At 39.0% G+C, this 27,858-nt stretch overlaps 1 protein-coding gene and 1 non-coding gene across 6 annotated transcripts in view; both read right to left on the bottom strand.

Annotated features, from left to right (window-relative positions):
- NCAPD2 (non-SMC condensin I complex subunit D2) overlaps positions 1-27,858 on the bottom strand; it is a 45,885-nt gene that overhangs the window by 12,732 nt on the left and 5,295 nt on the right. For all 5 annotated transcript variants that reach the window (XM_020994233.2, XM_020994232.2, XM_020994236.2 and 2 more), the window contains exons 3-16: positions 27,703-27,778; positions 27,304-27,362; positions 26,651-26,826; positions 26,186-26,325; positions 25,474-25,601; positions 25,027-25,150; positions 24,716-24,863; positions 12,903-13,100; positions 12,146-12,280; positions 11,962-12,049; positions 11,698-11,878; positions 1,240-1,364; positions 745-978; positions 267-441 (exon numbers count right to left, since the gene is read on the bottom strand). In XM_020994233.2, coding sequence (XP_020849892.1) covers positions 267-441; positions 745-978; positions 1,240-1,364; positions 11,698-11,878; positions 11,962-12,049; positions 12,146-12,280; positions 12,903-13,100; positions 24,716-24,863; positions 25,027-25,150; positions 25,474-25,601; positions 26,186-26,325; positions 26,651-26,826; positions 27,304-27,362; positions 27,703-27,778 — 1,987 coding nt within the window. The remainder of the gene's footprint in view (positions 1-266; positions 442-744; positions 979-1,239; positions 1,365-11,697; positions 11,879-11,961; positions 12,050-12,145; positions 12,281-12,902; positions 13,101-24,715; positions 24,864-25,026; positions 25,151-25,473; positions 25,602-26,185; positions 26,326-26,650; positions 26,827-27,303; positions 27,363-27,702; positions 27,779-27,858) is intronic.
- On the bottom strand, positions 26,911-27,237 carry LOC144455226 (small nucleolar RNA U85). The gene has a single exon (XR_013483941.1). It is a non-coding gene; the product is annotated as a small nucleolar RNA U85 (small nucleolar RNA).

Here is a 27,858-nt window from a genome sequence, read left to right as displayed (position 1 = left end):
CACTTTTAACTGTATCACAGAAAGATAGGGATTCCTAAAAATATTGCACAACTTGGGTCATGGCCTGATTAGTGAGGCTTCTGGCTCTGAACAGTGGTAAACTGACACCATTGTCAGATGGTATTTCTGGGAAGTCTATTCTCCCAGTCCTATTATTTACCTTATAATCTATAATCCCAAAGTGCTGACTGAAAACTTCCCACAAAAAACCTGATCTCATAAAAATCAGTTAAGAGGGGGACAAAGATGAAAAGGGCTCTACATACCTGGCAGAATCTCCTTTAGGGTGGAGGTAGAGCTGGCGGTAGGCATTGAGCACAGCTTCCCTGACACCAGGTTCCTTGGACCACACAAGAGGTAGCATTCGACGTACCCCCAATAGTGCTTGTGGTACTCCAAATTGGTACACCATTACAAAGAACTCAATCACCTCTTGTACCACTGATGAGACAGATAAAAATGGTCATTCCTGCTCAACATATCACTAAAAGACAGCTGCTTCTTCCTGGTCGAATACAGTTCTGTGGATAGAAATTTCCCACAACAATCCAGTTCTATGTCCCTACCCTATTAGAAACAGAATTTATCTGCTGCCAGTTCATGCAGTGATATTATGAGTAAATTAACCTAAAGAGACACAATCTTTACCCTTAAATAAACAATCTACGAAATACTGAGAGGATGGCTGCTTCAACCTTTAAACCCAGGAATGTTACCTCCTCTTTCAGAGGGGCCCCAACATACCAGAAGTGGTGTTTTCATACATCATCTTGCTGATGATACCAATGGCTTCAGTGACTTGCAAAGAAAAGTTGTAGGCATCCTGCAGATACTGTACTAGCATCTCCTGCTTTACTAATTCTTCCTTGTCACTGTTGTTCTCTACCATCCCATGTTTGTCCTTGGGTACAGCTTCCACGGAGGCTGTTTTGTCTGGAGAAACCTGTAGATTCTTGTCCTGAGTGGAACTTGTGGGGCCTAGAATTGTGAAATATTTCTTATTGGTAGTGAAATGAATAGTTCCAAAATCTGGGAAACATCTTTAGGTCTTTCCCCTTTTATTAATTTGGACTGAAACTAGACACACCTTACTCCCCTCAATAAAAACATGGTTCATGGTGGCAGAGTGAATCTTTAAATCTTCCAAGGATTAAAGATTGAAGACTTCCCACAGATTCTTAGACTAATGACATTCTAATGCTACATGGGCTCTGTTGGGAAGGGGAAAAGGAGTATTACCTTTGAAGATCTCTCTTAGCAGATTCAGGATTCTAGTCTCTTCTGAGTCCTCTTGGTTCATATGATTAAAGGGTGCTTCCTCCTGGAAGTGGTGTATAGCTTCTTGGGTGAGATTGACAGCATGCCTGTAAGAATCCATGTATAGTCAGTAAAACTTAAGAGTAAAGCACCAAGCTGCTCTCTTTTAGCCTGACTCAGTCTCATTATAGCTTTCCTAAAGGGACATTCCCAATTTCAACAAATCTCCAATATTGCTGCCCCTAAAGGACAGGAATACTTCTATTAAAAAGATGAGGGTTGCCTAACATATATCAGTACTCCCAATAACTTTCTGTCCATTTTTTTTTTAAGGCACTTGGGGTTAAGTGACTTGCCCAGGATCACACAGCTACTAAGTGTTAAGTGTTTGTTCTGAGGTCGTATTTGAACTCAGGTCCTCCTGACTTCAGGGCTGGTACTCTATCCACTGTGCCACCTAGCTGTCCCCCATATTTTTAAAAAATTTTTTCCCCCATTTTTAAAAAATTAATTTATTCTGACTTATCAACAATCACTTCCATATGCTTTTGAGTTGAAAATTTTTCTCCCCCTTCCTCCCCCCCACCCTCCCCAAGACGGTGCACAATCTGATATAGGTTTTACATTTAAATACCCATTAAACATATTTTCACATTAGTAAAGTTGTAAATAAAAATTAAAACCAATAGGAGGAACCATAAGAAAGATGCAACAAAACTCAACAGAAGGTAAAAATAAGATAGCAATTTGACTTCCATAGTTCTTTCTTTGAATGTGGACAGCATTTTCCATCCCGAGGCCTCTGGAGATGTCTTAGATCCTTGTAATGCTGAGAGGGTTCAGTTTAACAATCTTAGTCATTCCATAACATGGCTGTTATTGCATACAAAGTCCTCTTGGTTCTGCTCACTTCACTCAGCACCCCATATTTTCAAAAGGCACAAATTTCTATCAAATTCTCCAGGAACTCAAAGCAGATTAGTAACACAAAGCAACCCATGCCTTAGATCCAAAAATCTAATCCTTTCACCAAAGTCACCTTAAATCTGTTTTAAAACATTAAGTTCTTTTTAAATATTGTTTATGAAAATTGTAGGTTGCTAGCTGCCAAGATAAGTGCTATCATATTTAAATTTCAAGAAATAGCCAATCCAGGAAAGATTTCTGTTGGAAAGAGCCAATTTTTATTTTTCTCCTTCTTTAAAAAGGAGATCTGAACCATTAATAATGAAAGAAATGTAAATCAAAAGAACTCTTAAGTTTTCACTTCATACACAGAAAACTGGCAGAGATGACAAAAGATAAGAATGATCAATGTTCATAGAAGGGATTGTGGAATAATAGGTGCATTAATATATTGTTTGTAGAACTATGAGCTGATTCCAGTATTCTAGAAAAGAATCTGGAATTATGCTAAGAAAGTAACTGAAATGTCCATACCTTTTAAAAGACCTACAGGCTCCACTGCTAAGAACATACCCAAAAAAGGTCAAAGACAGAAAGAAAGGTCCCATATTTTCCAGAATATTTAGAGCAACATTTTTTTGTAGCAGAAAAGAACTGGAAACTAAGTAAATGTTCATCAGCTGGGAAATGTCTAAACAAATTTTGGCACATGAATGCAGTAACTCCCACGAACTGATGATATAAAATTAAATAAGCAGAACAAGGAAAGCAATGCATACAACAACTATAACAATGTAAAAAACAACTAAAATAGGAGCTTTGAATCAGTTCAACCATTCTGGAGAACAATCTGGAAATATGTCCAAAGAGCTAAAAAACTGTGTAGATCCTTTGACTCAGTAATACCATTACTAGGCCTATATCCCAGTAAGATTAAAAAAAAAAAAGGAAAAGGACCTACATGTACAAAAATATTTATAGTAGTTCTTTTTGTGGTGGCAAAGAATTGGAAATGGAGGGGATGGTCATCAACTGGGGAATGGCTAACCAAGTTGTGGTACGTGATTGTGATGGAATACTACTGTGTAAGAAATAATTAGAAGGATATTTTCAGAAAAACTTGGAAAGACTTATATGAACTCATGCAAAGTGAAATGAGCAGAAACAGGAGAATAGCGTACAAAGTAATAGCAATATCGTAAAAATGATCAACTGTGAAAGACTTAGATACTCTGATCAAGATAACGATCCAAAATAATTCCAAAAGACCCAGGATGAAAAATGCCATCCACCTCCAGAGAGAGAGAGAGAGAGAGAGAGAGAGAGAGAGAGAGAGAGAGAGAGAGAGAGAGAGAGAGAGAGAGAGAACTGATGAGCTCTAAATGCAGACTGAAGCATACTTTAAAAAACTTTATTTTTGTCTTATTTTTTTTTGTCTGTGTTTTATTTTGCAACATGGCTAATATGGAAATGTTTTGTATGACTTCACATGTATAACTGATATAATAAGACTGTCTGCCTTTTCAAGGAGGGGGGAGGGGCAGGAGAAAGGGAAAGAATTTGGAACTCGAAATGTTAAAAAATGATTGCTAAAATTTTTTTACATGCAATTGGGAAATATTTAACTAAATATATTTTAACTATAAATATATTTTTAAAAAAGAACTAAAACAACCAAAACAAAATGCTGTGTAATTAAAATGATCAAGCTTGGCTCCCTAAGAGATATGAGAATAAAGACCTATTACCTCCATTCTTTGCAGAGCCAGTCAACAAACCTTTATGAAATGCCTACTATGTGCCAGGTACTATGCCAAGCACTAGGGATGTAAAGAAAGGCAAAAACAGATTCTGCCCTCAAGGAGTAGATATTCTAATGGGGGAAACAAAATGTAAATAATTAGGTACATACAAGATATAGCCAGAATCATTAGAATGTAATCTGAGAGCGGAATGTAGCAACTCAGGGGAACTGAAACGGCCTCTTTCAGAATGTAAGACTAACTGAATCTTGAAGGAAGCCAGGGTGATCACTTAACTTGTTTGGGCTTCAGTGTCCTTTTCTATGTCCCTCATTTCAGGAAATTATCTGTCACTAATACTTCTCTATCCCAAGTAGATTAATGAAGGAGAAGACCACATGTACAAAAATACAGCAACTTTATTTGTCGTTGCAAAAAACCTAAAAACTCAGGGGTGCCCATCAACTGGGGAACAGCTGAACAATTCAATACATACAGAGTACTGGACAACTTGTATGAATGTAATGATCATTAAGCCTTAAGAAATGGTCAAGGGATGGTTTCAAGGAAACCTAGGCAGACCTGTATGAACTATTACAGAGTGAAGTGCAGAACCAAAAACATTGTAAAGAAAAACAATTTTGAAAGAAGAAATTTGATCAAAGAAACAATAATCCATGACTCCAGAGGACTGACGACGAAAAATGTGCCTGCCTCCTGACAGAGAAGTAATGATTTCAAGGAACAGAATGAGATCTGCATTTTGGGACATGCTTAAAGTTGGGATTTATTTTGTTTGATGATGTATATTTTACTAGGATTTTGTTTTCTCCCCTTTCCCCCCAAATTCTGGGGGAAGAAGTAGACTATTAATAGCACTGTCAAATGGGGAAAAAAGTCAGTGAAGCACTCAGAAGGGAACATATGAGGACAGCTTTAAAAGTTAGATATTCAACTTTTTATATACTTAAAAGGAAAAGGAAATTGTATATCTAAAAGACTCATGGTTTTATGAACCCTGATTTTATGCTGTAATCTGTATAAGAAAATGATCAGTTTATTTATTTTTTTGTTAGATATAAAATAAAAATAAGAGAGTCAAACTAGATGACCCTCCAGGTCAACTACAGCTCTAAAACTGAGGTTCTATGATTCCTCATCCTCATAATAATCTTTGTGATCCAAAGACAGACTCTTGCAGGATACCATGCTTATGCTAAGAGACTGATAGTATAATAATAAAGCCAATTGAAAAGTAGCAGTAAGACAGGAATAGCACCCAAAAGAGAATACTGTTATGAAAACTAAGGAAACAGAATATCCAGTAGGAAGGAGAGAGTAGTCAGCAGTATCAAAATCTGCAGAGAGAGATTAAGAGGATGACAACTGAGAAAAGGCTATAGGATTTCTGTTATGAGATCACTGATGACCTTTGCAACCTCCAGGCACTCCATCCCTTCCATTTATTTTTTCCTAATCCATAACCGACGGTCTATGATAGACTTGACTCAAAGACAGAGTGAACAGAGGAAGGCATTTATTTCGTTTCTTGCAAGAAGCAGGTGTGCTGCTCCCAAAGGGCACACATGGATACAGAAGCCAAAGCAAGCTCTAATACCTTAAAGTGTATCAGATAAGTTAATACTTTAAAGTGTGTCAGATAAGCTAATTAAGCATGTGCAGATACAAGAACAGCTGTTAGTTATCTGTCAATACTTGCAGTTAAAGAGTACGTGCTAATCAGGATATACTAATTCACAGTATCCTGTTTTTACATTAACTTCTGTGGAAACTGAAAATTTCACAAACATCTTCTTTTCACAGTCTCGCTTTACTTTTCTCTCTTTACAAACAGCACAGCCTACTCCTGACTCTCCTATCCCTTCATCTTACTGATCTTCAAGCCCTGTCACACCTCAAACTTACTGATTCCTTCTCTACTCCTCATGTACAGTGCTGAACACAGAGTCATTTTGATTGATTTCACTACAAATTCATGTTAGGTAATCTTAGTTGGGCCTTGAATGATGCATGGCAATCTTATTAAAAAAAAATTTTTTTTAAGGCAATTGGGGTTAAGTGACTTGCCCAGGGTCACACAGCTAGTACGTATCAAGTGTTTGGTCTGAGGCCGGATTTGAACTCAGGTCCTCCTGACTTCAGGGCCAGTGCTCTATCCACTGCGCCACCTAGCTACCCCATTTAAAAAAAATTTAATTAATTAATTTTGACCCAGTTACATGTAAAAAAATTTTAAATATTCATTTCTAAAACTGAGTTCCAAATTCTCTCCCCTGCTCCCTCCCTACCCCTCCTCTTTGAGAAGGCAAGCAGTTCAATAGAGATTATACATTTGTAGTCATGCAAAACATATGGTGATTTTATTATTCTTGTCTAATCAACTCTTACATGTCCTACAATTGTTCCAAACCTCCTCTCTCCTCAAACCTTTCCCTAAGCTATCCCTCCCTATCTTCCCCCTTCAGCTTGCCTTGCCTCCTCCTCCTCTTTTTTTTTTTTTTGCTTTTTGGTGAAGCAATCGGGGTTAAGTGACTTGCCCAGAGTCACACAGCTAGTGCCAAGTGTCTGAGGCCGGATTTGAACTTGGGTCCTCCTGACTCCAAGGCCAGCGCTCTATCCACTGTGCCACCTAGCTGCCCCCTTGCCTCCTTCTGTATGGAGAAAAGAAACTATTTATCATTTTCCTCATCTCTCCTACTTCCAGATCTCTAAATCCTTGCATATGTTCATTAATGCTCTCCTTTGCTCCAATGTTTGAAGTAGCCCTTCTCTTTGTTGAAGCAACTTCTCTAAGAATGCCCTTCATCTATTCTTGGAATTTGCTCCATCAGTAGCTCCCTTCCGTCCTTCCCAGAGGCTTATAAACATGTTCACAGTCGTCTACTCATTTTAAAACAAAACAGAACCATCACTTGACCCTACCATTCATTCTGTCAAACTACTGTCCTGTATGGCTATCCCTCCTTTCACAGCAAGAAAGATCCATCTTTAAAAAAAAAATTCATCTACCCTTGAAGCTTCGACCTTTTACCATACCCACCCTTTTCAACCTCTTAAAACATAGCTTCCAAATCCTATCTTCAATAGAAACTGCTCTCTAAGGTCATCAGTGATCTCATAACATAAATCCCATGGCCTTTTCTCAGCTGAAATCTTCCTGATCACTCTCTGCAGATTTTGATATGCTGACTACTCCCACCTTCCTACTGCATACTCTCTTTCCTTGGCTTTCATGACAATATCTTCTTTTTGGTACTATTCCTGCCTTACTGCTACTTTTCTTTCTTTCTTTTTTTTTTTTTTTTTGGCTAGGCAGTAGGCTTAAATGACTTGCCCAGGGTCACACAGCTAGTAAGTGTCAAGTGTTTGGTCTGAGGCTGGATTTGAATTCAGGTCCTCCTGACTCCAGGACCGGTGCTCTATCCACTGTGCCACCTAGCTGCCCCTTTACTGCTACTTTTCAATTGATTTTGCTCTTATGTTATCAGTCTCCTAAAAAAAAGCATGGCATCCTGCCAGACTGTCTGTGGATCATTCAGATGACTCCTACAGCTATATGCCCAGCTATAATCTCTAAATTCTCACAACCTTTGATCTCTAATCACCAACTGCCTTTTGGATATCAAAACCAGGGTTACATCAGCATCTCAAACCCAACATATCCCAATCAGAACTTCTCTTCCCTCACTAAACCTACCTCTCCTCCCAAATTCACAACTCCTGAGTTACTTGTCACTTTTCCTTCACTTAGTGCCCATATTCAATCCGTTGCTAAATCTTATAAATATCACCTCCACAATCCTGTTCATCCATCCTTTTCTTTTCACTAGATGTCCACCAATCTAGTTCAGAACCTCATTACTTCTCATATGGTCTTACTGCAGAGCCTCTGAATTGGTCTTGCTGCCTCCCATCTCCCTCTGCTTTAATCCATCCTCTACATAGCTACCAAAATCGTCTTTCTAAGGCACAGATCTCACTATGTCATTCCTTTGCTCAAAAATGTTTAGTGGTTCTCTGCTGCTCCTAGGAAACAAAACAAACCTCTTGACTGTCATTGAAGGACCATTATAATCTTTTTCCACTTTTATCTCACATTTGATTCAGTAGAACAAAACACTACCTCACTGACTTTTACAGCAAGGTATTCTCATTCACACATCAATCAATATGACTCAAGACTCCTTAGAATTGCCTGTTCAATGAACTGATAATAATCAGACAAGGCACAAAATAAGGGAAAATATGCTCGTAAATGGTTTTGCCACTGTGATGGAAGAATTCCAGACCAAAGTCCAAGTAAAGGAGGATCCCTCTGGATGGTGAGGTCCCTCAGACGCTCCTGTCTGCTGATGGCATTAAGCCCCAAGACACTGCAGAGCTTCCTGGAAGAAAACTGTAATCATTCATAGGAGTTTGGCTTGTCCATCCACACAGGAAAGATGAAGCAGATGAAGAAGGTTTATTGTTTAGATTTCAATATGCATTTAAACAGACATAGTCAAGATAAAATCTGTTCAACAGACATTACAGAAGGACAGTTATCTGGGCCCAAAGTTGAAGAGAAGGACAAGAGTAGTCTGTATTGCTTTTGGGAGACTCTAAAACTCTTTTACTGATTTAAAGCTTCCCATGAAAGCAAATGCCCATTTTTAATGCTAAAAGTGTGCCTATATGGCAGTGAGACGTGGAACACCATTGCCTCTGAGGAGCTAATGATGAGTATTACAAAGAAGTCAATGGAGAGGGACAAGTGCGTGTAAAAATAACTAAAAACAAACTCAGAACAGAAGTAAAGGACATCATCGAGGAAGTGTAGGACAAGAAGAGTGGATGAGCTATTACATGGCAAGTGAGGGATAACGGGTAGAAGGCCAGAGCACTCCTCAGGTAGGTAACCTCTGGATGTTGAAAGCAAGCAAGACCTCCAGAAAATGGGTGGACAGACACCCTGAGGCAAATTTTTTGGGAAAATATATAGAAGAGGCATAGAGGATGGGTAGGCATACATGGATTACAGTCTGCATCATCTGAGAGCACTCTTGCATTAATGAGATGACAGATCACATTACTTCCCTTAACACACTCCATGTTTAAGCCCAACTGAACTTTTATGATGTTCCCTAAACAGGACATTCTACCTCCATCTGCATGGCACAGAACTATTCCTTATGGCTAGGATACAATCCTTCTTTCCTTCCAAAGATCTTTTATTCCCCACTGGGCTCAGTTCACATTCCACCTAGTTTGTAGTGAAACACTCCCTGACACCACTCCTTTGGCCATGGCATTTTTCTGCATACGTGGGTGTCTCTCCAAGGGAAAGCAAGCAGCACGAGGGCAGAAGCTGTTTAATTTTTGAGTCTGTTTCCCCGGTGCCTAATACACAGTATTGAACGGAGAAGGAAACGAAAAAATACTTATTCTGATTAGGAAGAAAAAGAGCAGCGGTGACAGCTGTGGCAAGGAATGAGTTCATGGGTAGATGGATTAGCCTAAGTGAGATGTAGAGAAACTGCTATAATCAAAAAGAAGCAGACTAGGGACTACCAAAGCAGAGAAGTTTGGGGAAAGGGAGGAAAAGACCTGAGGATGGTCTCAATCTTCTCACTGAAGTAAGAGGCTAAATCAGGGGTGGGGAACCTGCAGCCTCAACGCCACATATGGCCTTCTAGGTCCTTGGATGGGGCCTTTTGACTGAATCCAAGGTTTATGGAACAAATCCTTCTGTTAAGGGGATTTGTTCTGTGAAGTATTCAGTCAAAGGGCCACACCTGAAGACCTAGAGGCCTTGAGGCCTCAGGTTCCCCAACTCTAGGCTAAATTGTCTTTTGTAAGTATAGGTAATAAAAATCTAGGTTCAAGTCTATAAGAGAAAAAAAAGTTAGATGAGTCACTTTGGGGAATGAGAAAGATAATAAATAAAAGTACAAAACAATGTAGTGGAAGAGCACTTAGAGTGTGGGATAAGTTCAAAGGAGTGGTCCAGGCAAAGTGCTATGAGATTTGAAGAGACAGAAGTCACTTTCAGCTGGGAGAACTGGGACAGGGCATTCACTGAGCAGGAAGCACATGACATGGAGAGATTGCAGTGAGTGGAGGCTGGGGTGGGACAGAGAAAGAAGAATCCATTCCAGATATGGGAAATAGTGGGGAAAAAAAGGTACAGGGGCAGGACAGCTATTATGAATGAAGAGCCACTTGGCTAGAATATTAAGGTGAGGAAGTTATTAGATAAATACTGTAAAGATAGCTAGGTTAGGGGCATGGATAGTTTGAAAGCCAGTATCAAGAGACTCTATTTTACTTGCTAGGGAGCAACTAAAGGCATTTTAATAGAATGATGTGATCAAAATGATACACGAAAATTTCCTGGGCAGGACCAAACAGAGGTTTGGAGCATGCATAGCCCAAAGTAAAGAAGACCACTAAAAAAAGCTATTACATGACTCTAGGCAAGAGGTAACAAGGACCAAACATAAAATGACTCTCATGGGAGAGGAAAAGAGGAGGAAGATGCAATACTGCCAAGGTAAAAGTAAGAGAACCTGGCTATAAAGTAGATATGAGGGTTGAGGGAAAGGAAGAAGTCAAAGATATTCTCAGATTTTGAGCTTGAGTAACTGGAAAGATGGTATTATGAAATGAGTTGAGGGAAAGATAGGGTTTTTTTTTGTGGGAATAAGGAGTTCAGTTTGGGGTATCAAATTTGAGATGCTGGCAGGACATCTAAGTTTATAATTCCAGCAGTTGGGAGATATGAGAATGGAGTTCTAGGGAAAAGTTAGTAGGATGGAAAGAGAAATTTGGGATCCATCTGTGGCAAATTCATAACTGAAGCCAATGGAATGTATGAGATCACAAAATGAAGGTCCAGGACAAAAACTTAAGGGACAAGAAGATATATACAACAAAGAGACAGAAAGGGAGTTATCAGAGAGGTAGAATCAACACAAGAGTGCTGTGTCACGGAAACCAAGAGGAGAGAGGATGTCAAAATAGAGAAAGAAATGGTCAAAAGGGTTTACATAAAGTTCAAGGAGTATGAGGAAAACTCCAATGGATTTAGTAATAAGATGTCACCTAGTAAAGAACTATTTTAGTCAAATAATGGAGACGCCAGGCAGCAACGGGTTAAATGTGGATGATGAAGACAAGTATAGACCATGTTTTCTTTGTTTGGCAGAGAAAGAGAGGAAAGAGAAAGAGGGGACAAAAGTTGGAGGGGACAGCAAAGTCAAGTAAAGATATCAGTAAAATAATAGTCAGAAGGTACCAAACTATTTGGTACTTAAAGACTTTTTTCATCTAATTATCTTTAAATTTAAGTCATTTGAATTTATTTTAACCATTTTTAAAGAGAAAAGGAAAAAAAGGTATACTTATCTCAATCTCAGACAAAACTATGTTTATCAAAGGCAATAAGCACATATCTTTTATTTTTTGTTTGCTTTTTTTTTTTGATGAGGCAATTTAAGTGACTTGCCCAGGGTCACACAGCTAGGAAATGTCAAGTGTCTGAGATCGGATGTGAACTCAGGTCCTCCTGACTCTCGGACCGGTACTCTAGCCATTGTGCCACGCAGCTGCCCCCTGCATGTAACCTTAAAGATTCAGGTCACTTGGCCATGATGGAAGCACTAGAATCATACTCTAACTTCAGTTTCTGTTCAAGAATCATACTCTAACTTCAGTTTCTGTTCAAACTTCATCAAAGTTGAAACTATAATCCTAAACAAGTCAATGGCAGATGTTATCCTCCCCTACTCACTTATAACTGGCCTTGACAAGAAGCTTTTGGATGCACTTTGCCACCTCTTCAGCTGTTTGTGCATCACCAAGGTTTTCTCCTTCCTTTCTATCTCTTTCTGGCAGCTTCAGGAGTTGCTGCAAGGTGGACTGAAGCTCTGGCAACATGGCTTCCCACTCCTCCTCAAGGTCTGGCACCACACCTAAGGAAGGAGACTTACTTAATCTGACTTCCAACCTGTGTTTGTGCTGGTGCAATAAAAGGGTTATCTGGGTTAGAACTCACAGGGTGCTGTAGCTCGCCACTTGGCTCTCATTTCCTGTAACTTCTGAGCCTCCTTCTGAAGTGGTGTGGACAGGTCAGCATCACTTAGCTATGGAAACAGAATGGATATCAGGAGTTCCTAAGGGCATCTAATCCCAACTCTCATCTTTATAATCTTTTTCTCCTGGGCAGAGAGGCTGCTTACCTTACACGAATAGGGGTTGTTGGCCAAGAAGGCGGCCAGCAGCTGGATAGCATTTTTACTCACTAACACTGATTTGTCAGCCAGACGCCCCACTGCAAGGGTTACCACTGCCTGGAAGCGTGTCAATGGAAGAGCCTACATGGAGAACAAGGTAAGTGTCAACTCATAAAACACAGTAACCATCTAAGCCACAGAATACTTGATATTTCTTTTCTTTTCTTTTTTTTTTTTACAGAAAGGGCCACATAGTATTTATTTATTTGCCCTTTTTTGGGTGAGGCAGTTGGGGTTAAGTGACTTGCCCAGGGTCACACAGCTAGTAAGTGTCATGTGTCTGAGGCCAGATTTGAACTCAGGTCCTCCTGACTCCAAGGCTGGAGCCTTATCCACTGTGCCACCTAGCTGCCCCTAATACTTGATATTTCTGACCTGACTGGGTCACTTCTTTTTAGGAGTATCAAGAAATGAATATAAGAGAGCTAAGCGAAGTGTTGTTCTTGCTTGATCAAGAAGGTCACTAATGGCCTTAAGAGTTGCTTTGACATAAGGGTTAAGAATCTCAAAACTTTGTACAGGATGACCTTTATTACTAACTAAGTAGTAGTAAAGGCCTAACTTAATAGGAACACACGGAAAAAACTTCTTAACTCTCCTCTGGAGTAGAGGAAGAAGCTTTACGTTCTGAACACTTCCTTCAACCTTAATAATCAGATGCTGTCTAGAGGGCCAGGGGCCCTGCTTGATACGGGGGCCTCACCTTCTGCTGGACTATGCGAGTAAAAAGTTGCAACACACGGCTTCGCACAAAAGAGTTAACATCATGACAGTGGGCCTGCAAGGTGTCCAAGAACTGATCCCGAGTGCTCCGGGCTGCCTCTTCCAGCTGATCCCCATTCAGCACCTGCAGCACCATTTCTGTCATAGCTGCAAGAACTGCATTGCGCATCATGTAGTTCTAGCAGAAAGAGAGAAATACACATTAAAGGCCTCTAAGCAAAAGCTGAGGCAGACAGGAGCAATAACAGACTTAAGACAGTTTTTAGTGATAAATTATTATAACTTCCATGGAATATATAATCATTCAAATACAGGGTTTCCCAAAAGTCTCAGTACAGTTTTAAGATATGAAAGTTTAAAAGGAAGCACATGACATGGAGAGTTTTCAGTGGAAGGAAGTGAGGGTAGGGCAGTTTTATGCAATTACAGATTACCACTGCACTAAGACTTTTGGAATATTAAAAGTTTCATATAGGAACAAGAACCTAAAAAAAAGACAGCACAAGCTAAATCCAACCAAAAAACCCTGAAAATAATTATGCTACAAATTATTATACATATGTACATACATATAAAACCATAAAATCTCCTGTTATTTTTTATTATAAAGAGATCCAAATTGCCAGAACATGAAGCAAAGATCTTAATCCAATTTTAGAAAATGAAACTGAGGAGGTGGAGCCAAGATAGTGAAGTAAGGGCAGAAACTCACCTCACCTTTCTCAAATTCCCCTCCAAACAACTTAAAAATAATGCCTTAAAATGAACTCTAGAATAGCGAAATCAACAAAAGGATGAATGTGAAGCTCAAGACAACTTGGAAGATTGACAAGAAAAGTCTGTCTCACTGGGATAAGAAAGGAATGCAGTCCAGCACACTATACTAGTGGGGGACTTCAACTTTCCCCTCTCAAAACTAGATAAATCTAACCAAAAAATGAGTAAGAAAGAAGTTAAGGAGATGAACAGAGTTTTAGAAAAATTAGATATGATAGACCTTTGGAGAAAACTGAATGAAAACAAAAAGGATTATACCTTCTTCTTCTTCTTTTTTTATTATGATTTTTTTGATTACACCTTCTTCTTAATGGTACATGGCAGCTACACAAAAGCTGACCATGTATTGAGACATAAGAACCTCACAAGCAAATGCAAAAAAGCAGAACTATTAAATGCATCCTATTCAGATCATAATGCAATAAAAATGACATTTAATAAAGGGCTGTGAATGCATAATTGAAAATTAATTGGAAAGTAAGCTAATCCTAAAAAATGAGTGGGTCAAAGAACAAATCATAGAAACAGTCAATAATTTCATTAAAGAGAATGACAACAAACCAAAATTTACAGAATGCCGCCAAAGTGGTACTTAAGTGAAAATTTATATCTCTAAATGCTCACATCACTAAAACGGAGAAAAAACAGATCAATGAATTGGTCATGCAACTAAAAACATTAGAAAGAGAACAAATTAAAAATCCCCAATCAAACACCAAATTGAAAATCTTGAAAATTAAAGGAGAGATTAATAAAATTGAAAATAAGAAAACTGTTGAACTAATAAATAAAATCAGGAGCTGGTTTTATGAGGACAAAAAACCCCCCCAATAAAATACATAAGCCACGGGTTAATTTGCTTAAAAAAGAAAAAAACCCAAATTGCCAGTATCAAAAATGAAAAGAGTGAACTCACCACCAATGAAAAGGAAACTAAGGCAATCATTAGGAACAATTTTGCAAAACTATCTACCAACAAATCAGACAACCTAAGTGAAATGAATGAATATTTACAAATATATAAGTTAGCCAGATTAACAGAAGAGGAAGAATACATAAATAATCCTCTTTTAGAAAAGAAATTGAACAAGCTATTAGTGAGGTCCCTAAGAAAAAATCTCTAGGACCCGATGCATTCACAAGTGAATTATGCCAAACATTTAAAGAACACTTAATCTCAATACTATACAAACTATGGGGCAGCTAGGTGGAGCAGTGTATAGAGCACTGGCTCTGAAGTCAGGAGGTCTTGAGTTCAAATCCAGCCTTAGACCAAACACTTCAAACTTACTAGCTGTGTGACCCTGGCCAAGTCACTTAACCCCAATTGCCTAAAAACAAACAAACAAAAACAAAAACAATAAAATGAAGGGATTAGATGAAATACTATACAAACTATTTGGGAAAAGAGGTGGAGTCTTATCAAAATTCCTTTTATGACACAAATATGGCGCTGATACCTAAATCAGGAAAAGTGAAAAAAGAAAGAAAACTATAGACGGATTTCCTTAATATGCATACTGATGCAAAAATTTAAAATAAAATATTATTTAAATAAAGCACAGCAATAGAGCACGATGATCATACACTGTGACTAGGTGGGATTTATTGTAGGAATGTAGGGCTGGTTCAATATTAGGAAAACTATCAGCATAATTGACCATATCAATAACAAAACCAACAAAAATCATATGATTATCTCAATAGACGCAGAAAAAACTTTTGTCAAAATACAACATTAATTCCTATTAAAAATCTAGAAAATATAGGAATAAATGGAGCTTTCCTTAAAATGATAAGTAGTCTTTATCTAAAATGAACAGCAAGTATTGTCTGTAATGGGAATGAGCTAGAAGTCTATCCAATAAGATAGGGGTAATGCAAGGATATCCATTTTCACCACTATTATTCAATATTGTACTATAAATATTAGCTATAGCAATAAGACAAGAAAAGGAAATAGAAGGAATAAAAATACACAATGAGAAAACAAAACAATCATTGTAGATGCTATGAGGGTACACTTGGAGAAGCCCAGAGAATCAACTAAACTAGATGAAATAATTAACAACTTTAGCAGAGTCAGAGGATATAAAATAAGCCTCTATAAGTCATCAACATTTCAATATATTATCAATAAAATCCATCAGCAAGAGATACAAAAAGAAATTCCATTTAAAATAACTGTAGACAATATACAGTACTTAGGAGTCTGTCCACTCACCAAGACAAAAAGAGGAACTATATAAACATAATTACAAAACACTTTTCACACAAATAAAATCAGATCTAAACAACTGGAAAAATATTAATTGCTCTCGGGTAGGCAGAGCCAATATAAGAAAAGCAACAATTGGGGATAGCCAGGCAGCTCAGAGGATAGAGTACTGGCCCTAGAGTCAGGAGGACCTGAGTTCAAATACGGCCTCAGACACTTGATACTTACTAGCTGTGTGACCCTGGGCAAGTCATTTAACCTCATTGCCTAAGCCCCCCCCCCCAAAGTGACAATTCTACCTAAATTAATTTGCATATTCAGTGTCATACCAATTAAACCACCAAAAAAGTATTTTTTAGAGCAAGAAAAAGTAATAACAAAATCCATATGGAAGAGAAAAGGTCAAGAATATCAAGGGAATTGATGAAAAAAATGTGAAGGAAGGTGGCCAGCTGCACCAGCTCTCAAACTGTATTTTAAAGTGGTAATCATCAAAACAAGCTGGTACTGGCTACGGGAAAAAAAAGTAATGGATTAGTAGAATAAATAACATACACAACACACACAGTAGGAGACAACCATACTAATCTTGTGTTTGATAAATGCAAAGACCCAGACTTTTGGGACAAGAATTTACTATTTGGAAAAAACTCCTGGGAAAACTGTAAAGTAGTTTGACAGAAATTAGGTGATTTAATTAGAAATTAGACCAACATTTCAAAACGCATACTAAGAAAAGGTCAAAATAGGTACAGGATTTAGATATAAAGGGTGACACCATAAGCAAATTAGGGGAGCATGGAATAGTCTGTCTGTAAGATTTATGGAAAAGAGAAGGATTTAGTATCAAACAAGAGATAGAGAACATTATAAAATGTAAAATGGATAATTTTGATTATATTAAATTAAAAAGTTTTTGCACAAACAAAACCATTTAGATTAGAAGGAAGGTAGAAAATTGGGAATATTTTTTACAAGAAGCACCTCTGATAAAGGCCTCATCTCTCCAATTTATAGAGAAGTAAGTAAAACTTATAAGAATGAGTCATTCCCCAATTAATAAAATGATAAAAGGATATGAATACATCATTTTCAAATGAAGAAATTAAAGCTACTTACAGTCATATGAAAAAAATGCTCTAAATCACTATTGATTAGAGAAATACAACTCTGAGGTAACATCTCACACCTATTAGATTGGCTAATACGACAGAAAAGGAAAACGACAAACAGAAGGAATGTGGGGAAAACTGGATACTAATACACTGTTGGTGGAGCAGTGAGCTGATTCAACTATCCTAAATAGTAATTTAGAACTATGTCCAAAGGACCATAAAGCTGTATATACCCTTTTGACCCCACAAAGATCAAAGAACTGAAATTCAGGGGATGCCCACTAATTGGGGAATGGCTGAATAAGTTGTGATATATGATTGTGATGGAATAGTATTATGCTATAAGAAATGATGAGCAAGCCGATTTCAGAAAAACCTGGAAAGACTTACATAAACTGATGCAAAGTGAAGTGAACAGAACCAGGAAAACATTGTACACAGTAACAGCAATATCGTACAATGACACCATAGTACACTTCCCGAGAAAGAACTGAGGGAATCTGACTGCAGATCTAAGCATATAGATATTTCGCTTTTTAAATTTTTCTTCTTTTCTCTTCTTTTTTTTTCAGTATTAACATGATTAATATAGAAATATGCTTTGCATTACTACCTTTATCAAATTGCTTGCCTTTTGGGGATCACTGGTATCAAAGGCCTGTCTTTTCTAAACCTGGGGGTGGGGGTGGGGGTGGTGAGTGGAGCCTAAGAAGGGGAAGAAACAAATGCTATGTCTTCCAGCAATTAACCTTAACAGAGAGTCAGTGCTCTTCATGATTTTAATTTCTTTTACCAAGACTTTCTTTAAAAATTTTGAATCAGAATTAGTGATATTGCTTTATAGCTATTCCTTTGCTTTATCTTTTCCTAGCTTAGGTATTTACTTATAAGAGAAGTTTGGTAGAATGTGGGGCAGGAAAGAATTTGGAAGTAAACAGTAAAAAAGATGGTTAAAAAATTTTTTTACACATAATTGGGAAAAATAAAATATTAAAAATTTTTAAAAATGCATGAAGGTAATGAAACAAAAGAAAATGAAACTGAACTAGCCATAAAAGAACTGCCAAAGAAAAAAACTCCCAAGTCAGATTTACTTAGAGGTGAAAAATATCTACATATAAGACAAATTATTCTTTAAAACAGAGGGAAAAAAACACTCTACCAAATGTGTTTTATAAGTAAATGCTTATCCCCTTTTTCCCTCACCAAAGTTTAGAAAAGACAGACCCTCGATACCAGTGATTAAATTTATGGAACGTTGGTGTGTTGTGAGGTTGTGTGGAACAACTCCCTGAATGAATGAAGGTAGAATAGAGTATAAGGAGAACAAAGAACAGAGTATGGATCTGTTTAGTGGATATTGGGTAGAAATATAACACTCAGTAAAAGGAAAAGGATACTTATATGTTGATTATCTGAGTCAGTTGTATTGGGTATATAGGGAATGGGTTGGTTCTAGGGCCAGGAAGAGGCAAACAATCCTCACGTGTATAACTAGCCAGAGAAGCTACAGGCCCTGGGTCCTATATAAATATTTGACTCCTAATTCTGATCCTCAGTAGTCTACACACACACAGGAAAAGAGAACACTTGGGGGAAGGCAGACGTGGGTGTGAGCATAATTAAGAGCATGTAGAAAATGCTTGTGAGCAAATATTTTTTGCCATCCCTTTTTGTGGAACCAAAAAATATAAAAAAAGCAGGTGGCCATTGACTGTGATAAATGAATGACGGAATATTACATTCTAAGAAATGACAAACATGGGGAATTCAGAGAAAAATTCAGAGACTTATGTGGAATGATGCAGATTTAAGTGAGATCAATATATATAATGACTGCAATACCATAAATGAAAACCTCACTGAAAAGGCAGATGATGAGTTCAAATCTGACCTCAGACACTTGATACTTACTAGCTGTGTGATCCTGGAAAAGTCACTTAACCCTGGTTGCCTTCCACCCCCCCCCCCAAAAAAAAGAGCACCTGAAATCAGATCAATTGCAATGACCAACCTTGGGCCCTAAGAACAGATGATGACACATATTTCCTGCCTCTGGGTAAAGATGAAGGACTGAAAGAGCAGAATGTCACATATGTCATCAGAATTCAGTGGCTGGTTTTGCTTTACTGTTGTTTTTCTGTATCACAAGGGAAAGTTCATGGATGATTTTGATGTCAAGAATAAAAGACACCAGGACAACATTAAAACCAATACAATACTTGTGCATAGTAGTGGGATGGGTGTCACATCAAAGTCACATTTTCAATCAGTGGCATGGTCATTTAGCTTAGTCTTGACTTCTACATAGCAATGCAATGCTCATTTTTCCTAAGTGATCATGGTACAAAACTGAACCTTAGATAGGCACTACGCTTTCAGAAAGGAGTATGGGGAAAAGCTGAACTGACGGTGCAACAATCAATGTTCTTTTTTTGTCAAGATCACACATTCAATTTAACAAACATTTCAAAACATACATCAGGTAACCACACTAATAACTGGTCATTAAATCACAGGATGCCATAGAGTAGGAACCCTAACAACTGCTTCTTTCTCCTTCTTACACATTGTAAACTCACCTCCTATTCCTTTACCTGAGTGATTCAGCCCCTTTCCCCTGGTACCCTTCCCCATGCTGTTCTCCCTATCCAGATTACTTTTATCAATCCCTCCTCCCTTTTCCTCCTCCCTTTCTACTGGGAACTCAAGAACCCTCACTCCAATATCAATAAACTTCCCTTTACTCTAAATCACTTCTTCTACTCACGGAAACATGGTTTTGACCTTAAGACACTGAATTAATGACCACCTTCTCTAGTCCTTGGTTGCTCCTTCTCTCAGGTCATTGTCTATAATTTTCCTTTGGTTAAGATGAAAGGGCGAGAACAAACCCACATCTCTTCCACTCTCTACATCTCCAGAAAGAACCTAAAAAGAAGCCCTGTACCTGCTTGTTTTGATTAGAGATCTTAGTTCCTCTGTTAAACTAGCCTATGCCAAAGTGTGAGGAAAGCAAAATTGTTCGTAAAACAAGTCTCTAAACAAGGAGATCTAACAAGAGACAAACTGATTCCCAGAAGTATTTCATCAATAGATGGGGGAAGTACAGTGCAGTGGAAAGAGCACTGGCTCTAGTGTTAATGGCCCTACAGCCAAATCTCAACTCCAACACTTACTACCTCCATGACCATAACCAAGTCACTAAACCTCCCTTGACCTCAGCTTCCACATTTGCAAAATGAAGAGACTGTATTAGTCTTTGAGGTCCCTTCTAATGCCAGGTCAATAATCTTGTTAATTTCCTGTACATATATGTGCTTTATCATATGTATGATTTTATTCAGAAACTCAGTTGTACTTGTACAGGAACACACACATAAACACAGAGACACACACATAGACTGTGGGGGAATCAAGTGGCTGATCAGAGGGGGACTGCAGGGATCTCTTTGCTGGTGCTGAGGCAGGAATCTCTTGCATTGACCGTACTTGGATCTGGGTCACAGTTCTGAGTGGCAGTGCTGGCATGAGGAGGAGCACTGGTGCAGGGGAGCTTGTAGTGGCGGTGAAGACGTAACCCTCCTCACAGTTCCAACAGAGAAAAGACTGCTTGTGGCCGGTCACTCAAAGACCACAGCACAGGCCAGGAAAAGAGTAAACACCTTGACCCTTTATCATACCACCTTGGAAGAACTGAAAATTTACACGTCCCTAGAAGTATCTCTGAAAACAGCTATACAAACCCCAGAAGCTTGGGACAGTACATTCTCCACATTGGAAGCAGACTTTTACCTTAACAAAGAGTTTAAATCTCAAGTAGTGGGTTGGGATCATGAGTAAACCTCACAAAAAGAGTCAGAGTATATCATCTTATTTTGGTGACAAAGAAGGTCAAAACATACAACCAGAAGAAGACAACAAAATCAAAGCTCCCACATCCAAAGCCTCCAAGAAAAACATGAATCCATTCCAGGCCTTGGAAGAGCTCAAAAGGGATTTTGAGAAGCAAGTAAGAGAAGTAGAGGAAAAACTGGGAAGAGAAATGAAAGTGATGCAAGAAAATCATGAAAAACAAGTCAACAGCTTGCTAAAGGAGACCCAAAAAAACACTGAAGAAAATAACACCTTAAAAAACAGCCTAACCCAAATGGCAAAAGAGGTCCAAAAAGCCAATGAGGAGAAGAATGCCCTAAAAAGCAAAACTGGCCAAATGGAAAAGGAAGTCCAAAAGCTTACTGAAGAAAATACTTTCTTAAAAATTCTAAAAATCAGAATAGAGCAACTGGAAGATAGTGACTTTATGAGAATGACACAGTAGAAAACAAATCCAAAAGAATGAAAAATTAGAAAACAATGTGAAATATCTCACTGGAAAAACAACTGACCTGGAAAATAGATCCAGGAGAGAGAATTTAAAAATTATTGGACTATCTGAAAGCCATGATCAAAAAAAGAGCCTAGACATCATCTTTCAAGAAATTATCAAGGAAAACTGCCCTGATATTTTAGAACCAGAGGGTCAAAAAGAAATTGAAAGAATCCACCAATCTCCCCCGAAAGAGATCCTCAAAGGAAAACTCCTAGGAATATTGCAGCAGCCAAATTCCAGAGTTCCCAGGTCAAGGAGAAAATATTACAAGCTGCCAGAAAGAAACAATTCAAGTATTGTGGAAACACAATCAGGATAACACAATATTTAGCACCTTCTACATTAAGGGACCGGATGGCATGGAATATAATATTCCAGAGGGCAAAGGAGATAGGATTACAACCAAGAATCACCTACCCAGCAAAACTGAGTATAATCCTTCAGGGGAAAAAATGGTCATTCAGTGAAATAGAGGACTTTCAAGCATTCTTGATGAAAAGACCAGAGCTGAATAGAAAATCTGACTTTCAAATACAAGACTCAAGTGGAACATGAAGAGGTAAACAGGAAAGAGAAATCATAAGAGACTTATTAAGGCTGAACTGTTTATTCCTGCATGGAAAGATGATATTTATAACTCATGAGACCTTGGTCAGTATTAGGGTAGCTGGAGGGGAAAAAATTATATGTATGTATGTATGGATGGATGGATAGATAGACAGATAGATAGATAGATAGAGGGCCCAGGGTGAGTTGAAGATGAAGGGGTGATATCTGGAGAATTAAATTAAGGGGTGAGAGAGGATTACACTAGGAGAAGGAGAAAGGGAGAGGTAGAATGGGGTACGTTATCTCATACAAAACAGACAAGAAAAGGTTCTTACAGTAGAGGGGAAACAGGGGAAGGTGAGAGGAAATGAGGGAATCTTATTCTTATAGGATTTGGCTTAAGGAGGGAATAACATACACACTCAATTGGGTATGGAAATCTGTCTTACCCTACAGGAAAAGAGGGGAGGAAGGGGACAAGAGACCAGGAGGATGATAGAGAGAAGGGCAGATTGGGAAAGGGGTAATCAGAAGTAAGTACTTCTGAGGAGGGACAGGGTCAAAAGAAAGAATAGAATAAATGGGCGGGGGCAGGATAGGATTAAGGGAAATAGAGTTAGTTTTTCACAACATGTCTACTATGGAAGTGTTTTGCATAACTGCACATGTATGGCCTGTATTGACTTGCTCGCCTTTTCAGTGAGGGTGGGAGGGATGGGAGGAAGTAAGAAAATTTGGAACACAAAATTCTAAGAACACATGTTTAAAAAAAATGTTTCCATCTGCAACTGGGAAATAAGAAATACAGGAAATGAGGTACAGAAATCTATCCTGCCCTACAGGAAAATAGAAGGGAAGGGGATAAGAGAAGGGGGGGGAGTGATAGATGGGAGGGCAGACTAGGGGAAGGGGCATTCCATCTTGGGGTGGGGGAAGGAGCAAGATGGGGTGAAAATTTGGAATTCAAAATCTTGTGGAAGTAAGTGGTGAAAACTAAAAATAAATTTTTTTAAAAAATAAAAAAATTTAAAAAAATCTGTTAACTGTATTTCACTATAACTGGTTTTCTTTGTAATGCTATGGATTTTATTTTATGCTTTTAAGAACATGATTCTGAGAAAGGGTTCATAAGATTCACCAGACTGCCAAAAGTCCATGACACAGAAAAGGATAAGAACCTCTTGTTAGGACTTTTCTTGGGCATTATATACAGTAAGTTATACAATGAAAATTTGTTTGTATGACTTCATATTTATAATGGGACCTGCATTTTTTTGCATTCTCAAATGGAGGGGTTAGGAGAAGGGACAGAATGTGGAACTGAAAAGACCGGGGTAGGAGATCTGAAAAAGCTCATTGTTTGGAGGAAACTAGGCAGGCCAGATGGCAGCAAGAAGCCTCAGCCTGAGGAAGGAATGGGATTCAGAGCCAGAGCTGAGTCATTCTTGCTGGACAAGAATTGCTACCTCCCAGGACCCCCACCCCCCACCCTCCATGTAGGATCCTGGAAGAGAAAGTTCAGAAAGCAAACTAGAGAGGAATGAGATGCATTTTCATTCATTGTAATTGACAAAAACATGGGTAAAGTCCATGCTGAAAGAGAACTTTGTAGATTACCTTCTCTAAGCCCCATACTTCATAATTTCTTTTTTAAAAAGAATGCCCCCAAAATTAAGTGAATGGTGTTGAATTACCCCGATAGCGGCAATGACTCAACCAGGGCACGTGACGTTTAGTTCAAATGGTTGCCTATTAAGCTTAGCATATTTTTGAGGGGGAGAGGGAGAAAAAAGAAGAGATATTTAAATCGGTGACTTCATAGCTATAGCTAACTTTCAGTGATAACTTTTTCCTCTTTTCATTTTTTTTTTGTCTACAAAAAATGCTATGTTACATGAGTTGGCTCTCTGAGTGGGGGAAGGGGAAGGAATACTGGGGGATACTACAGTGATGTAAAAAACAAAAGACATCAGTAAAAATGTATTTAAAAAAAGGAGCCAGGTTGTACAAAATAAAGATTCACGGTTTCATATACAATTCAGTTAGTGCCTTTCAAAAGAAGCTATAACTAACCAATACCTGGACAGAAATCTGAAAACATGTGCAGTGTGCAATCCTTACGGGCCTCCCACCTCTGCAAAGGCGTTTCAGAGAAATATTTTCTCATAGCCCTTCTTTCAATCCATACTTTTCATTATAATTTTGTTAACAGTCAATTACTTTGATTTTTTAATGTATTGTCCTTTCTGTTTATTGATTGTAATCATTGTTTATAGTGGGTCTTTCTTTTCTTTTTTGGCTCTGCTTATTTCACTCTGCATCAGTTCACACAGATCTCTCCATATATCTTTTATTCATTATGATCATCATTTCTCATACCACAGCAAAGTTCAATTACATTCATGTACCAGAAACAACATGATTTCTTTAAATATATGCAATGAACTCACTATGTTAGTCAAAAAAAAAAAGATGAAGAAGAAGGAGGAGAAGAAAAAAGAACTGCTATCTCTCCCTACCAGATCTGGATACCTAATACAGCAATGGGAAAAGTAGTGAGGCTGATCTGCTGCCCTTTCCCTAGCTTCTTTGCTGCTTCTAATAACAACGGAATTCAGGGGAACTGTCTTTCCAATACCATAAAACCCTAACAATCCCATTTCCTGCAAATGAAGGCATCTCTAAAGAAACAAGGCACTCTTTCCACAGCAGCTAAATTATCTTCCCAAACAAGCATCAGAGGTCCTCAAGGACTGACCTACCTCTCCATCCAAGTGATCCAATAAGACACTCATACTGGACATCATGACAGTTGGGACTTGTTCTGCTAACTCTGTCAGGAAACTTGCATACCCCTTAGCTCCTGAAGTGTCACGACTTAACTCCTGAGGGCACTTTTGTCCAATTTCTCTATGTGAGCAAAAAAGCAGTTAGGCCTTAACAAAACCTAGGTAATAGAAAAGGGTCTGAGAGATTTGATATCTAAAGAAATTCAGATCACAAATTTCTTGATTCCCTGCTTCAAATGTCTTTCTTATATGGCTATGAGAATTAAGGATCACAAGATTCTCACCTTACAATTTCCCCCACTATGCTTTTCATTCCATACTCAGTTGACCAAAGGCTCACAGCTGCCACCAACACAGATACCACGTGTTCAAAGTGCTGCAACATCTGGATGATTTTTAAGGTGGCGCCTGTCAAAAACATGAGGTCAGAAATTAGGGAGTGGATAGCTAACAAGCATATAATGCTTTATGGTTTGCAAAGCACTTTACAATTATCTCGTTTTCTCCTCAAAACAATCCTGGGAGGGAGGGTTGTTTCAGTTTCCTATTTTACAGATGAGAAAATGGAGGCAGACAGAAGTCAAATGACTTGCCTAGGGTTACACAGTTAAAAGTGTTCAAAGCCAGGTTTGAACTGGGGTTTCCTCACTCCTGGCCCAGTGCTCTATCCACCAAGTCCCCTAGCTGCCTGACTAATGAAGCAGCTGGAAGGAGAACAAGGGGTTACTCACTGAGCATGTGGTTGTAGCGGGTCAAAGATACCCCAAGGAGGTGGGTGATGGCTTCCCTAGTTGGACGGTTCTTCTGGTGGCTAATGCTGGGGTTCTCAAGAAGTCGGTAGCAGCAGCCTGTCAGCAGACTAAGAGAATGGAAGGTATTACAGCTGATGAGACATAAGGCAGTGAAGTGTGAGGAAATAAGAGGTCCTTGTCATAACGATTCCTAGGCCCTGCCTCATTCACCCCACTGCCACCTCTACCAGCAGCAGTCTGGCTTTCCTGCTCTCCCTCCCTTCACAGCTTTCTCTCTCCAACTTTCCCACCCCGTGTACCAGGCTTCTCTTATGAGCTGTTAAATAAGTAGTAGCTTTAATAAATGTCTGACACTAATGATGTGAAGGGCCTCTTCCAATGAAAAATTCTACCTAGTTAGGTAGACCTCATGATGGCTCTGGTTAGCAATAAGTTCTCTGTTCAGAGAGGTCTCACTGCCCTTACCTGTGAGAAATGTTTGAAACATTACCTAATCCTCCTTCCAACAACTAAATATGGCTGTGATTATACTTCCTTGTTCTTCTGATGGGAAAACCGAGCCAGAGGGACAGAGAAAGCTAGAAAGAGAATCTCTATTGTTCTCCAGACCCCATACTTGGTAGCACTGTTATTAGAGATTTAAAACCTCCACCTGCTCCATCAGTTCCTGCCCTCCATCCTAATCACTCACCTGACAAAATCTTCTTCAACCACTGAGTGGTTCCACAAGCGGCAAATGTCTAGCTGCAGAAGCTGTGTTAGCATTTGGAGAACTGGCTGCCTTGCTTCTTCCCAATCAAAGCCTTGAGCCTTGGTCCGATTTTTTTTGCCCTGAACACAACAAAGAATAAACTGAATCACAGAAAACTGAGGAGCTCGGAACTGCCAGCTTAAGCATCCAAACTAAAGGCCACCAAGAAAGCCAATACCAGGAGAAATATTAGAAATTCCACTACAGAGAAGAGTTGCTACTTTAGTCAAAGAAGTCTGTACTAGGATGCCCTTGGGCACCTCACACCAGCCCCTTCAACCAGAAATGAATGAAGTAAGAAAGGATGCTCTACTAGAACTTTTCCTCTTCTCCCTCCCTCTCCCTTCCTTTCTGCCCTCCCCACCTTCCTCCCCACAACCAAGAGGGCCAGGAACTCCAAATTACCTTTCCTCCATGGTCCATTAAGCTTGTTTTGCTAGCTGTGGACTCAAAAGATTCCATGAGGCGGATCAGGGCATAACAATTCATTTTGAGGGCATTGAGGTGGGCACTTCGATCTGATACACTCAAACTTGTGTCATCTAGGACAGCTGGGAGATCCTGGGAGTGCCGAGACACCACTGCAAAGGGCAAGATCTGGGAGTTAACCATGCTCACCTTCAGAGAACAACAGGCTCATCCCAACCTGGCAGGATCGCCCCTTCAGCCATCAGATTACCAAAGATCTGTGCTCATCTCTTGGTGGCTATAACATAAGCTAAGCCTTCTGGGACCCTTGACCTCAATACCCTAGGCTTGCCCTGTTACCTCTGCCCTACTCCAGCTACCAGGATCTTTCAGTGGCAGCCAGGATCACTCCCCTCAGAGGAAGATGGGAGCAAAAGAGGTGGAACTTCTTGTTGGTCTGCCCTTACAGCAAACAAACACAGCTCTGTATTGCCCACCAAGATTACAGACCTGGATGCAAGGTAAGGGTCCTAGGGCTCAACCAGACCAGCCAAGTAACAATAGCCTGGAGATCATCATATGGCTGCTACAGTTCAGGAAAGAGTGATGCCCCCACCTTCCAAAATCCCTACCCTCCACCCCAGAAACACCTTTCAACAGGAATTCCAAGGCATCTTCCTTGAGGTCAGGATCAATACTTCGAAAGTGACTATGAGAAAAAGGAAAGGAGTAAGACAGGAAGCTGAAGAGCACACTCCAACAGAGATCAAGAACAGACTAACAGAACTGGTTATAATGTAAGTGATCCAATGCTTGAAATGGTAAATGACACTATGCAGTAGAACCAGGGTAACAGCAGGCTAATTATGAGGATAAATGACAATCAGTAGAGTTCCAAGTAAATTACCCAGAACTGTAGGGTAGTGGGCCTATAATCTGAAAGTTCAGGAAAAACTTAACAATGCGGTAGTAATGTATATTAGAAATATTTTGAGAACAAACAGGCAGTCACCATTTCTTTCTAAGGTATTATTAACTGAAGCACTTACTGTAATATGCTATAGAGAGTGTCAAAATGCTCCAACACAGCTAGAGGTCCCTGAGTTCGAAAGGCAACCTGGAACACTGCCAAGAAGAAGACAGAAATTCATCAAATGTCCTAGGTAGTGAGTCCCATCTACACATCAGGGAGGGCAAAGAATCAG

The sequence above is a fragment of the Phascolarctos cinereus genome, unplaced genomic scaffold (genome assembly GCF_003287225.1).
Source record: "Phascolarctos cinereus isolate Bilbo 61053 unplaced genomic scaffold, phaCin_HiC Scaffold_1;HRSCAF=81, whole genome shotgun sequence".
NCBI classification, from domain to species: domain Eukaryota; kingdom Metazoa; phylum Chordata; class Mammalia; order Diprotodontia; family Phascolarctidae; genus Phascolarctos; species Phascolarctos cinereus.
Note: the sequence above shows the minus strand (reverse complement) of the source record. Positions and strands in the feature narration are given on the sequence as shown.